The 15,429-nt window shown below is 32.7% G+C and overlaps 1 protein-coding gene across 2 annotated transcripts in view; it reads right to left on the bottom strand.

Moving 5' to 3' along the window:
- Positions 1-1,420: 1,420 nt before the first annotated feature.
- Positions 1,421-15,429, bottom strand: part of BOLL (boule homolog, RNA binding protein) — a 55,856-nt gene continuing 41,847 nt past the window's right edge. The window contains exon 11 of one of the 2 annotated variants that reach the window (XM_059168497.1): positions 1,421-8,591. In XM_059168497.1, the coding sequence (XP_059024480.1) occupies positions 8,568-8,591 (24 nt within the window). In that variant the 3' untranslated portion in view covers positions 1,421-8,567. The remainder of the gene's footprint in view (positions 8,592-15,429) is intronic. The other variant, XM_059168496.1, reaches the window with a different exon arrangement.

Genomic DNA, 15,429 nt, shown 5'->3' with positions numbered 1-15,429 from the left:
TCAAGCCAAGTTTATCTATTAAAACTGCAAAACTCCAGGAAAAGCATGAAGGCTATATCAGTTGCCCAGCCTGAATCTGACAACAGAAATTTAACGCCAAGTGTCACGTACTTCTTCTAAAAACTTAAATAGCAACATATATAGTTAGGGTAGATGAGCTGAAGCTTCTAACATAAAAGGTAAAATTTCTGCAAGAGGCATGGTTGATTATGTATTCTGGTTTCTGTGATTTGGGTACAGATGCCACTCTACTGACCTAGCAAGCCTCTGAGCATGTCTATTAACAATGTAAGAGCTTGCCAATGCTATAAGAATAGGTTAATTATCAGGAGTAAGTAATAAAAACAAGTAATTTTATGGTGTATCAAACCTAAATGCTTCTAGGGTTAAAATGTTTTTAAATTGTGGGGTTACACAGAATTTATTCACATCACTTTAGGTTAATTTGTGAAGGTACAAAATAGTCTTCTAACCAGAAAAGAAACATTTATAAAGTTTTGTGAATTAAAGATAGTTATCAAAATTTGTGTTTGAGAAAATTCACTCCAATGACATCATGCTCTACCTAACCTTAGGCACTGTTAAAATTTTTGACCTAAGGAGACTTTAGTAGGCAATTATGATAATGATCTCTTAAAATGATCTCTTTATCTTAGAATCCCACATTTTATAAGTATAAATAGTAACATGAGTTTGGCCCTTGTATTAAGATGTAAAAAAAGAAAACTAGAATAGTCCTTTCTCAAAATAACAAGCAATACATGGAGGGTCTATACAAAGACTGATAAATGTCTACATTGCAGTTATTCGCAAGAAAAATGGAAAGGAAGAAGAAAAGAAATAAAAGGCTTGTTTTTGTTGATGGATTTTATGCTTCTCAAAACAGGTGGAAATGGTCATGTTCCCAAAATATAGAGTAGATGGTACCACTTATAGGTATCTTTTGCTGTCAGAGGGATTAGACTTTTCAGAGATAACTTAAAAGGCTGTTCTTTTCACCTTATGTTCCTTCTTATATTTTCCAGAATGCTGAAATGCACTGCACTCTTAAGGAAAATTTTTTGTTAACAATCTAAAAAATTAAATTATAGGGCAATTCTGTTTCCACTGTTTTGGCTAGGAAACTGTTCATACTTCAGTTACTTGCTAGAAGCATGATTAAACAGTTTCATGTTTATCATAATTTATTTTATTTTATTTTATTTTATTTTTTTTTTTTTAAAGATTTTATTTATTTGTCAGAGAGAGCGAGCGAGAGCGAGCACAGGCAGACAAGAGTGGAAGGCAGAGTCAGACGGAGAAGCAGGCTCCCTGCGGAGCAAGGAGCCCGATGTGGGACTCGATCCCAGGATGCTGGGATCATGACCTGAGCCGAAGGCAGCTGCTTAACCAACTGAGCCACCCAGGCGTCCCTATCATAATTTATTTTAGAATTGAAATATTTTCTGATTCTGAATCCCAGATGCTGAAGGGATTAGAATAGACATTTTGTGTTTGTATTAGATTTAATTTTAGTGATTCAATGGAAGATGGTCCATAAATCTTAGATTGGACAACAATTATTTCTAAAACGTATTATGTTCTTTAAGGATCTTCCTCTCTCCGCTCTTGTACTCTCCAGAAATGACCTGCCTCCTTACTGGTGAAATTTATTAGTAATCAAAAGTTTGGGTTCTGCCACTTAATACTAATGTCATTTGGGGCAATTCTTTTACTCTAATCCTCACTTCTCTTATAAAAGTTGCCTGATTATTTCTCAAATATATTGAGTGGACAAAATGAGATAATATACAAAAAGTGCTCGTAAATTATAAACTGCTATAAAAATAAGAGGTTATTGTTGCTTTGGAATAATATGGTAAGCAAAAATGTGATAATCTAAGCAAGATTTTATAGCAAATTATCAACAGAGTTAACACAGTTTTATACGGAGTATTATCATGGACTTTAAATAATCTTCAATGACTAAACCAAAGTTTTTCTTGAGAACTACCTAGTTATTACATAGCAAATTTAGTTACAAGGTTAAGTTACCCGTCTTTTAAGACTGATATCTTAAGAGTATTTTCCACAGTTGTAGACTTTGTAGTTTTCAAGTTAATATGATTCTGTGATTTTGTGTTTGTAACATAGGGAAATAGGCTTATACCTAAACAATTCAATTTATATAGCTATATCAATGGCTAAACCAGAAATCATAAAGCTTCAAGGACCAAAGTAATAAAGGAATTCAGGCCTATTCCTTGAGGCTTAAACCCTTTCAGACTATAATTTTTGATCCCAGTTTAATGTTAATTTCATTTTGTAATGTATTAGTAGTGTTACCAACATTCTAATTTCCCTGGGATATTCTAAGTTTATGTCTATTATTAGAATTTTATTTTTGAAAAGTAGACTTTGAATAGAATAGTTTTATAGGTCTATTGGTAAGATCAACTTGTTTATTGGCTAATAAGTACATATTTCAAAAATTGTATCATTTTAATTATTTTTAGTGTCCCCTTTCACTCTCAAGTGTCCTGATTTAATGATGAATATATCATTTCCACATATAGTAAGAACTTGGGGCAGAGATTAGCAAAGTCAGAAAATGACTTCTACAAAGAGAAGTGAAAGCAGAACTTCCTATGATTGACAAAACATCAGAGGACCTCGTCCATAGATGAGTTGGGAGTGAGAGTGATTCAAGAGGAAGTAAGTGCTGGAGAACAAGGACTCCTAATTCTGAATCCATATAATCATATTTCACAGAAGCTTAAAGCTAATATTCATATTGGAATTTGGCCAAGTCTCTGAGTATGTAATTATTTCTGAGAAAAAATGTACTTACATTCTTACACATGACCCTATTCAGATAGACCCTAATTATAAGTTTATCTTATTATAATAGAACAGACTGTACTTTATTAACAATAGAGACAAGATTCTTTTGAAACTGCATGACCTGAGATTAAATCGTGTCAGTGAAAACTATATTGTTGGTTATCTTTACCTACAGAGTAAGAATATGTTTATTTTGAAGGATGTTTAATAAAGAAAGACCAAGTGGATGATTTATTTGAAGAAATGATCTTTAGAATGAATTTTGAATATTTCCCCAAATAGTTTATCATTTAAAAGAAAGCAGAAAAGCTAAATTCTCTGTTGGATATACAACTTTTAAGCAAAAGTGACAATGGTTTATAATGTAATTTTCAAGAAGCAAGTGAATGATTAAATGGCTTGTGTAGTGTTAGGTTTATATCATAAATCAGAATCTATAAAAGAAGTTTTTAACTTCAAAAATATAAATTTGCTAAAGTACAATACAGAATGTCTATATTTCATTATTTTCCAGGGTGGCATCTATAAAATCATTTTGGGAAACAGTAAGAATAAGGCACAGATATATAGAAAGATGTGTATTAATTAACATATTCTCTTCTCTATAGTTGTATCTGCCCTTTAGGAGTTAGACACTGAGGTAACTCTTCCTGATCGTCATCTTTTAAAATTTCCTTTTTATATATTTATAACATATAAAGCAAAATAAGTTGAAGATTAAAAAGATATAACGCTCCATGTTAAACAAAAACTTTTTGGTTCTTTTTTCATACTTCCAAAATGCTCACTCTATTATTGGAAACCATTGTGAGAAAAACGGTGCTATCAGAGTACCAATAAGCTCAGAAATGAAAGAAAGAAAGAAGCTGTGAAAACCAAGATGACACTCTCTCAAGCATGAATTAGTTGCTTTTAAGCTAGATTCCTTAAGCCAAAACATCTTTCCCCATAGAACCTGTTTTTTTTTTCTTTCATGTTAGATTATACTATTAGAAATTCTACAAATTGGATTATTTGGTTCCATTGGAATTCTCTTTAATCCTCTTCTAGTCAAGTTGAGGCAAGGAAAGATCCTTGTTTTCTCTCTTGCTTTTATTTCCAAAATCTACAAGTCAAGTTAGTATTATTAGATTATATATTTAGCCCAGTACAGATATCTTTTGTAGGAATATCCTGTGAATTTCAACATTTTTAAATATAGTTGGAATGGGGCAAAACTCTTCCAAAATTAAGTATACTAGATGGCATTTCTTTTCTTTCAGTTTAGAGCCACATTTGAAAATGAAACCAGAGATAACCGCAGAAATAATGACTACACAGTAAATATCCTTAAGCTCTGTCATTTTAAGTCCAAGAAAGTTAATTAAATCGGGTAGATAAGAAAAGAATCACGGTCTTTAAAATTTGGAGAAATTCTATGCAAAATAGAAAACAGAGGTGCTTCAGAATGCTAATAGCCAGTATGGGGAAGAACCAGATGGAGGGAGGTTTTTCTCATTGTTAGCACACTTAGCTGTTTTTTGTTTGTTTGTTTTTTTAAAATTGATTCAAACAATAATGATATGGTACTTGGAAAACAAGTTGGAAAGTAGATATTCAGATGAATAGACAGGGAATTCTTTCCAGATTGAAAGAGGACAACTGGAAGGCTTAGGGAATTCATGGGGCATGAAGAGTACATTTGATTTATAGTTTGGAATTTTCCAAAGGGAAAACTTCTTAAAATACTGAAACCTATCAAAGACTACAGAAAATGCCACAGAACTTGCTAATGTTCAGTAAGAGGAAGAGAATAAATGCTAAAAACTCGGAGACATTTATTTTGAAGGCTTTAGAATTTAGAGCAGAAACCTGACACTCCTTATAAAACAACATATCAACACAAAAAATTAGCGTCTTCTCAAAAGTGTTACTTTCCCCATGAAAGAAAAAGTCTCAGAGATGTGTTTTATCTTTTCTACCCCATGAAGGAGGAAATGAAGAAAAAAGTAAGAGTCTAATCAAGGGACATTCTTATTAAAAATTTTCTTTTTAGGCCTACTATACTTGTAAGTATATCCCAAAGAAGTGTGAGGATCTAGGGATTCCCAAATTTTCTCTCATGAGAAAAAAAAACCCAGTAAATAAAATGGTTAAAGTGGGGAAAAAACTCTTAGCAGGGAAGGAAGGGGAGAGATTTAGTTCCTAGGTTTGGGGTACAGCTTCTCATATCCCTGTTTTCAAAAGGTAAGAAGTGTGTCACAACGTTTATGACTCATCTTTAGAGAAATACTAAATGACATTTACTCATGGGTACATACCTTGACAGAAATGCAAAACTAGCTTCACTAAGAAAATTATGTACCAAAATATTAGTAAATAATCTAGTATTGGCTTGTTTTAACTAAGAAATACATATCAAGTGAGGAAAACTGACAAATCAGCTGGAAAAATTTTTAATTACATGTCTTAAAAGTAAGTCAGATGTCAATATAATATCACTCACTAGCTTAGATAAAATGTTTTAGTGACTATTCAGCCTATTGCTGTGTATCTTTTCTTCAATACAATCAGGGTTGGTATTATATTAGCTGATACTATTTTAAACAGCATACCTAAAAAGAATGGTAAAACTGGAAAACCTCAATCTGTTAGTTCACTAATTCAAAATCAATGCCTGCTCTTTTACTTTGCAGATTCTGACAGATCAGAAAGTAGGTATTAAGATAACCAGTATATAGAAAACTGAAGAAAATTATATTGGGTGGAAAGGACAAAAATGACAATGTGAAAACAAGTAGTCTTGAATGACACTTGATTTCTGAGAGGAATCATGAGAAGGCAGGAAATACTAGCAACTTTATGCAATACATAAAAGTAAAGAGACAAAAACACATACAGCAGGTCCAACAAACAACAATAGCTGTTAATCAGAAAGTGGTACTCAACATGGAAGGACAGAGCTGATAGCATATTTTTAGGAATTTATGCAGAGGAATGGAAGCATTGGATACAGTTGAAAGAAACAGCACCAGTTAAGATATTATACCCACCCTTTAGAAAATTTTGCTCTTTTCCCCAGAAGTCTATAGAGATTTCAGAATACATCTTAGTTAAAGTATAGGTCTAGAGGCCAATAATTTATTATCATAACAGTAGGGCATGTTGAAGCATGATATCAAAGTTGGATAGGATGTCCCTGTGAAGTCTTTTCTAGTCCCTTGATTCTACATTTTAATACTATCCAAACACTACTTCTGGGAAATACAAAAAAAATTCTTGTGTATATGACCCCCAATTCATTACTTTAATTAAATGTAGCATTAATCTATGAAACACACTCTTATATCTGGGATTTTTGTATAAATTTGTTTGAAAATATTGTACTGACATTTTTGGCAGAAATTTATAAAGTAGTATTATAAACTAAATCATACCTCTTTTTCTAAGCCATCATTCTGAAATTGGCTGACAGGAAAGGAAGTTAAAGTTTTAATTTTCCAAAATCCTTTATCTTTTGAGATGCTACTATCATTCTATCTCTGATTGTATAAGAGATTTTAGGAAAACAGGCTGCAGAGTTATTACTTTGTGATTGGTACATGTACTAATATTTATATTATCCATTTCATTCTAACACAGTGAATTTCAGATATCTTCAGATTGGCCTTTCAAAATGGGGACTAAGTAAATAAAAACTTTTTATATTTATATATAGAAGATACTCTGCAAAAAAAAGAAAAATTAAAATGGGCTTTACTTAGTTATATAAGAAGAATTTTTACCCTCTTACTCAGTTTTTAGAAGTAACATGTTTGGTCTGTCAAGCCAGGCCATAAAGAAAGTTGATGATGTTTTCAATATATACAGTTTGACAATAAATTCTTCAGCTTTAATTAGCTTCTCAAAATAAAGTTAAATTCCAAGAAAGTGTATACATGTGAGTTATATATATGCATATGTATATAATGTGCATCTGTAAATAATTTATATATGTATGTATATACACATATGTGTGTATGCATATCATCTATACAGCTCTGTGGAAGAAACATACTTGGGTATCAATTATTATTCAAAATTCCTTATCCAATAATACATCATTAACTTTTATTAACAGTCCAGGATTTGTTTAGCATCATGTTTAACATCTTGAAAATCAAAACATTAACTTTTTTTGTTCTCAAGGACAATGGTATTAAAATATCTTTAACATCAGTGGTTAATAATGTTTACTTACAGAACAAAAACTTTTGATATTTCATTGTGGGACTTTAATAAGTCTATTAACATTTAATGTCTATTTATATTTCTAGAAACTGAGAATAATTAATGTGCATGGGATACTTGTATGCTAGTATATAATCATATTGTCCTACTGTTCTCATGAAACCAATAGGCTGGCAAACATACTCATTATGGTATGAGTATGTACCATAATGAAACACGCTATTTGACTCACTGGGAAAATCTTTAGGATCTAAGTCCTATTGTTTCTGCTTCTGCTGTTGGACATGTATACATTTGGGGATGGGAAAGGGGAAGGGAGAGAGACTTATTAGGGTAATGCTAATATTTGTGGATTTTCCTCTTCTCTCCTAAAATTAGGAAGTTAATAAAAGAAAAAGCAAATGAATGTAGAATGGATTTTTTTATACTAGTACAGCAATTTTAGTAATTAAAAACACTTAAGCTTTGATCTGTAACTTGAACAATGGCCTTTCTTTCCCACTTATTTTTCAATTTTATAATAAGAATTGGCTTTAGAATTAGAATCTAAAGTTTTCCTTTGCTGTAAGAAATAGTTTTGCTTTCTTGTGAAAATAGTTGTCTTTTAAAATATTAATAACATCTACAATTGCATATATTGGTAACTTATAAGAAGAAAAGTTCAAAAGATTAAAGCATTCAAAGAACACGAAAATATAGTGGAATATCAGTCAGTGTTATGGGATCATGTCAGAGGTGAACCTTCTTTTATCAAAACAATTCTACTGGGTTATCCATATTATATAAATTTTGGTACCAGATGGCTTATATTATAGGAAGGCTGCAGCATTATCACAAATATGAGAGAAAAAGTTTAATATAGTCAAATTAATCACATGAAAAGGCAAGAACACTGATCATGTCGAATTTTTTCTAATATTTGGAAAATGTTATTAAAAAAGTATAAATATTACTCAAATTTTGAAAACGATGGCAGAAGCGAAATTAAATAAGGAGTTGCAGTAACAAATAAATAAAAACTTAGACAAAAGCATATTAAATGACAAAATAGCAAGTAGTGGAACTGAATCATTAAGATCAAATGTACTTATACTAAAAGGCATGAAAGTATTAAAAATTCTATTAGGAAAGACTCATCCTAAATATTAAAATAAATAGCAAATACTATTAAACATTACTTCAAAAAAATTGAAAGGAAAAGAAATAACACAAAGCAGAGAAAATGAAAGACACCTCACTATTCCCAATGTGATTATTATTTATGGAATGGATAAAACATGTAGAAAATGTCACTACAGTTAGATTAACACATAAACCAACATGCCACAACTACCTAGTTTTGTAGAACATTTGAAAAAGCAAATTTCATCAAATTTAGACAGCTTATAATGGAATAAATAAGTATGGCGAGGTATTAACTAACCCTAAGTGTCACAACGGGCAGCTTCTAGCCGGTTCGTCGAAGCTGGATCTCGGCCACACAAGGATCACTGGACAAGAAATCAGTTGAGCTGGACTAGAGCTGCCCAATTGTCTTAATAATGAATGCTCCACACTGTCTGTCAAGCAAAGAGAAAGAAAATATAGATCAGAAAGACTGAAAAGGAAAGAAAAAGAGCAAGTTAGCATAGATGAATGTGGGACATCAATGTACATTTACTCAATACGTGCAGAACATGTGTACAAATTATATTAGAGTGTTAAGAAGTGAGAGACTAGAGATGAGGAGGGCTCCAGAACTGCTTCCTGCTTCCTGAGAACTTACAATCTATTTAGACAATCTCTAATCTAATCTAACCAGTACAATGCTTGGTATAAAGCATTAGGTACATGTTAACACAGAAACAAGTGACTTCAAACATTCCTTCTATTTTTGAAAACATTATTAGGTGGATTTTAAAAACATGCTTTTAAAAGGGGAGTTTGGCAGACGGCTGTTCAGAAAGTTGTTCAAAACCCAAAGGATACCCTTCAAGTTGGCAGTGGTAGGTTAACCATATAATAGAGTAATTCCATGTATCTCGTCATCCTGAGATTTTGTGTTAAGATTAGTTTGGGTCAAAGAAGCACCTAGTTGCTACTATTCTTTTGGTACTTTTGAGTGTTGGTTAGCTTCTAATTTATGTAAGCAATCTGTCCTAAGACATACATATTTTTAAATTTTAGATAGGCTCAAAATTTTCCATATTTGTTTCAGTATCTCTAGAGCAGTATTGTCTGATAGAACTTGTTAATGGAAAAGTTCTGTATCTACACTGTCAAATATGGTAGCTACTAACTTAAAATGTGGCTAGTTGCAGTTGAGGAACTGAATTTCAAATTTCGTTTAATTTTAAATAATTTAAAATTGAAATTAGCCTTACGTGGCTAGTGGTTACTATATTGGGGACAGCATGACTCTAGGGGTTTGAATTCATCTGGTTTGCTAAACTCTACAGACTGACCTGAATTTCTCTGGCTTGTTCACTACTGTCCAATACCACTCAGTATTGTTCATTGCTTTATTCTCAGTATCTGGAATACTGGCTAGCACATGGAAGTGCTCAATAAATATCTGGTAAATGAATGAAATTTGTGGTAATATTTGAGTCTGGTCAACTACTCACAGCTCATAGGCAATATGCTCTGGTACTCTCGGAAAATAGAGAAGTGAAGACAAACTGTTCTATGTGAGTGGAACTTCTTGAAGACTTTATATATCTGGAGAGAACAGGAGCAGTCTTGCTTCATTATAGCTCAAAGAAAAGAACTAGAAATAATCTGTATATGAATAATTTAGGTTGGTAGGTTTGTGAATACTGAAGGGAGAATATAATATTTAATGGTAAGGGATTTAGAAAGGATGTGGATAACAGTTGATGAGAGTGACTAAGAGGGAAAAAATTACTTCAGATTAAAAACCTAAATTCAGATTGTATACATGACTGAAGGATGGAAACTGAAGACAAGGAAGTTTTGAAGAAATAGTAATCTGGAAAGGCAATAATAGAGTTTAACAAAGGGATTTGACAATGGAAAGAAATATATTATTTTTATAAAGTGAACTGAAAAGGGGACATAAAATAAATGGACCATGTAGCATCAAGAGGTAAGAAAAATCACTGGTATTGTTTTTATTTTAAGGTAGAAGAAAGATGGGCAAACTAACATTAAGGGGTATGGATTCTGAAAATAAAATGTGAAAAATTGTGTATTTGTGATTTTGAGTTAGAGGAGGGAGTGACCACCTATTCATGTGGTTTATCTTGCTTTCTTTCTTTTTCTTTCTTTCTTTTTTTTTTTTTTTTGGCTTAAATTAGAAAAAGAATCAGAGCACTAAGGTCAGATTCACTATTAAACACTATTAAAATACAGAAGAAAACAGGAAAAACTCCCTTATAAGACAATTTATAGAACAAAGGGAATAGTCAGTAGCCATAATTAGTAGTTGGTAAAAGAAGAAATATATTTTTGAAAGAGATACTGAAAACTCAAACTGAATGTAAGGAAAGAGAACCACATCTGAGTTTAATAAAATTTGAGCACAGGCTGTTGACAGTATTGAATTAAAGAGAATCTAAGAGGACAAGAACTAAGACAGGACCCTCCCTTGGAATTTGGCATCAAATCTTGGCAATCTTACATGAGTAGTTTGAATAGATCTCAGGACTGAAGAAAAAATAATTTCATATGGAATGAAAAAGACACCCTTATAGTCTTCTTCTTGCCTTTCCAAAACAGGTAAATTTAAAATATCATTCGTGAAGTATGTAATACAAAATCTTACTGCTTATTATCATATATCCTTAAAGTAGGGGATGATGTGATCCAAAAAATGTTTCCAATTCTATAAGGGATTAAGATTTGAGGAGTTGAATCTTGTGAAAAAGAAGATGTTCATGTGTGCTGAGGGGAAAGAAGATTGAGTAAAATGAGAAAAAATGTCCAGTCAGAGGGAATGACAGAACGCAAGGAAATTAAGTGCTCAAACTCAGAATGGAAATAATGTAACGGGATATGCAAATAAAATGTGCTACACAATGGTATAGCTTTCTCCCCATACCCAAAAGCATAACATCGACTTAGAATATTATATCAACTAATATCCACCTTTGTGGTGTCATTAATATATACCTCAACTTGTCTTTATTTTGGCTGGTAAGAACTTCTGACAAATGTAAATATTAAAGTAGTCCAGAGGCCCAGGGTAAAATAATTCATATTAGGTTAAAAATGATTAAAAAGAAATAATTAAAAATAGAAATATATGCAAAGAATTTGTACTGTATTTCACATTATATTTTATGAGGATGCATGATCCCAGCAATGGGCTAACCCAAGAATTGTGAAATTTTGGCCTTCAGGTCAAGTCTGACCCATCTTTTGTTTTTGTAAATAAAGTTTTACTGGCACAGAGTCAACTCGTTATTTATATTTTACCTGTGGTTGTTTTCATGCTACAAGAAGCAAATAGTTGAGATACACACTGTGTAGCCTCAAAGCTAAAAATATTTACTATTGGGCCCTTTATTATATAAAGTTTGTTGACTCCTGCTTCAACCTGTTCAGGCTGCAAAAAAAAATTTTCAGTCTGAGAGCTTCTGAAAATCTATGAAAGAAAACATTAATAAGATGCCTTAAATATAAAGAGTGTATATACTCCATATTGTGGAAGTAGATTATCACCAACCTCAAATATATTGGATTCACCTTGATTAAATGAAAGTCAAAATCAGACATTACAAGTTTAAGAGAAACCTTGAGAGAAGTTCAGAGCTGTGGAAACTAATGTTTTTGAGACTACAAAGAACAGGATTAACTAGGAACATGCTTAGATATATGAGATTAGTGAGTATCTGTGAACTAGTTACCATAATGTTTAAGTTAAATCTATTCTTATTCTATGTTTTACCATAAGAAATTGAGTTTCCTGTCTTGACAAAAGCACAAAGAACTATCCTGTAATACTGAAGTTTGTTTCTAATACTTCCAAGGCCTTGATTTTTTAACACTGAATATTAGTGTTTTTTAAAAAGAAAATTACATTCATTATAATATTTGTTGTAGTAAGTTGTGTTTATTTAATGTGGAAAACTGTATTTGCAATGTCTGGTTGGTATTATTCCTTATCAACCTGCTTCCTATATTATTGCTTATTTAGTTTGAATAGCTTCAACCAGTATGGAGGACTTAAAAGCTCTTAGAATTAGCAACATGTGGCTAAAGACATTTCTCCTTGCAAAAATTTATGTTACAAGTGAAATAAAGTAACTCTAACACAGAGGCAAACATGTTTTTTAATTGTTTCTTCTTTCTTTATATTACAGGTACAACATAGGTTTTCATAAATAGTTGTCATGGACTCCTTTGGCAGTATACCTACGTATATGGACCCCTTCTCAGAGCCATGTTTTTAAATATAAAACATAGAGGATTAGAAAGGAAACAAGTTATATTGTAATACATTTTTATCCATAACCTCTTTGGGAGGGGTCTTTGGACTAGATTAACTTTAAAACTCAATGTAGAATATTATTAACTCTTTTCCTTAAGCTCAAAGGTTAAATGTAAATGATTAGAACAGCAGTTATTCTATAATACCACTAAGAAATCAGTATGTAACTTTTTTTCTACAAAGGTACTCAGGACAGCATATAGACTCCATCTCTTGTATGCATTCATCATTAACATTGCAAGTATAAAAAATGACATAATATTCAGTTTGGCTATCTTAATGCAGTCTCAGATGCATTTTAACATTTCAGGAAAACCAAAGGCAACAAAATTCAGTTCTGTATATTTAAGAGCAACAATAGGATTCTGAATTTAGTGTAATTTACTAATTCTTTTAGAGAATCTGGTCAAGCTGGGATATACTATCACTTAAAATGTATTAAGAAGATAAAAAGAAAAGTATAGTGATATGAATTGCCATTTGTGTGGAAAACAAAAACTTCCAATAATTATACATTATAATGACTAAATATATAATATGTATATTGTGTATAATGAACATTATCTTTTGAATAAGATGTAATACAAAGAAAAGATTGTCATATTATGACAATATAATCATGGACTGTTAGGAAACAATTTTTGACAGTATTTCAATATTCATTTTTCATATGAGGCACATCCACAACTAATTATACTACTGAATATAGGAAATCAATAATTAAAAATATGGATTAGAACCCAAGTACCTGAATAATTAAAAAGAAACAGGCTAAATTTTTTAGAATAGATTTAAGTTCATAGCAAAAATCGGTCAGAAAAGTAGAGTTCCCATTAACTCCCTAACCCCATACATGGGTAACCTCCTCAGGCAGTCAGAATGGTGAATTGATGATCCTACACTGACACATCATTATTACCTAAGGTCCACAGTTTACATTAGGGTTCACTCTTGGTGTTATATATTCTATGGGTTTTGACAAATGTATAATGATGTGTATCCATCGCAATACTATCATGTAGTTTCATTGACCTAAAGATTCTCTGCTCTATTCATCTCTCCGTCCCTCACCCCCTAGCAACCACTCACTTTTTTACTGTTTCTATCATTTCACCTTTTCAAAATGTCATATAGTTGAGATTTTATAGTATTTAGTGTTTTCAAACTGCTTCTTTCACTTAGTAATGTATATTTAAGTTTTCTCCATGTCTTTTATGTTTTATAGCTCATTTCTTTTTGTTGCTAAATAATATTCCATTGTTTGGTTGTACCACAATTTATTTATCCATTCACCTACTGAAGGGCATCTTGGTTGCTTCCAAGTTTTGACAGTTATGAATAAACCTGTTAATAAACATCTGTGTGCAAGCTTTTGTGTTGACATACGTTTTCATTTTTTTTTAAAGATTTATTTGACAGAGATAGAGCACAAGCAGGCAGAGGGGCAGGCAGAAGGAGAGGTAGAACCAGGCTCCCCACTGAGCAGTGAGCCTGATGTGGGGCTCTATCCGAGGACCCCAAGATCATGACCTGAGTCAAAGGCAGATGCTTAATCTACTGAGCCAAACAGGTGCCATGGACATAAATTATCGATTCATTTGGGTGAGTATCTGAGAGTGAGATTAGATTCTATGGTAAGAGTATGGTTGATTTCATAATGAACTGTCAAACTGTCTTTCAAATTCGTTGTATCATTTCTACCAGCAATAAACGAGAGTTCCCACAGCACTCACCATAACACATACCCTCCCCAATATCCATCACCCAGCCACCCTATCCCTCCCTCCACCCCCAGCAACCCTCAGTTTGTTTCCTGAGATTAAGAGTCTCTTATGGTTTTCTCCCTCCCCAGTCCCATCTTATTTCAATTTTTCCCTTCCAACCCCCCATGAACCCCGCCCTGCCTTTCAAATTTCTCATATCAGAGAGATCATATACTTGTCTTCCTCTGATTGACTTATTTCACTAAGCATAATAACCTCTAGTTCCACCCATGTCATTGCAAATGGCAAGATTTCATTTTTTGATGGCTGCATAGAATTCCATTGTATATGTATACCACTTCTTCTTTATTCATTCATCTGTTGATGGACATCTAGGCCCTTTCCATAGTTTGTCTATTATGGACATTGCTGCTATAAACATTCAGGTGCACATGCCCCTTTGGATCACTACATTTGTATCTTTAGTAGTGCAATTGCTGGATCATAGGGTACCTCTGTTTTCAACTTTTTGAGGAACCTCCCTACTGTTTTCCAGAGTGGCTGCACCAGCTTGCATTCCCACTAACAGTGTAGGAGTGTTTGCCTTTCTCCACATCCTCGTCCACATCTGTCGTTTCCTGACTTGTTAATTTTAGCCATTCTGACTGCAGTGAGGTGGTATTTCTTTGTGGTTTTGGTTTGTATTTCCCTGATGCCAAGTGATGTTGAGCACTTTTTCATGTGTCTGTTGGCCATTTGCATGTTGTCTTTGCAGAAATGTCTGTTCATGTCTTCTTTCCATTTCTTGATTGCATTATTTGTTCTTTGGGTGTTGAGTTTGCTAAGATCTTTATAGATTTTGGATACTAGCCCTTTATCTGATATATCATTTGTGAATATCTTTTCCATTCTGTTAGTTGTCTTTTGGTTTGAAAAAGCTTTTTATCTTGATGAAGTCGCAACAGTTCATTTTGCCCTTGCTTCCCTTGCCTTTGGTAATGTTTCTAGGAAGAAGTTGCTATGGCTGAGGTCGAAGAGGTTACTGCCTATGTTCTCCTCAAGGATTTTGATGGATTCCTGTCTCACATTGAGGTCTTTGATCCATTTTGAGTCTATTTTTGTGTGTAGTGTAAGGAAATGATCCAGTTTCATTCTTCCGCATGTGGCTGTCCAATTTTCCCAACACCATTTGTTGAAGAGACTCCCCCACCCCTTGGACATTCATTCCTGCTTTGTCAAAGATTAGTTGACCATGGAGTT

This window comes from Mustela lutreola, chromosome 3 (assembly GCF_030435805.1).
Source record: "Mustela lutreola isolate mMusLut2 chromosome 3, mMusLut2.pri, whole genome shotgun sequence".
Lineage (NCBI taxonomy): Eukaryota > Metazoa > Chordata > Mammalia > Carnivora > Mustelidae > Mustela > Mustela lutreola.
Note: the sequence above shows the minus strand (reverse complement) of the source record. Positions and strands in the feature narration are given on the sequence as shown.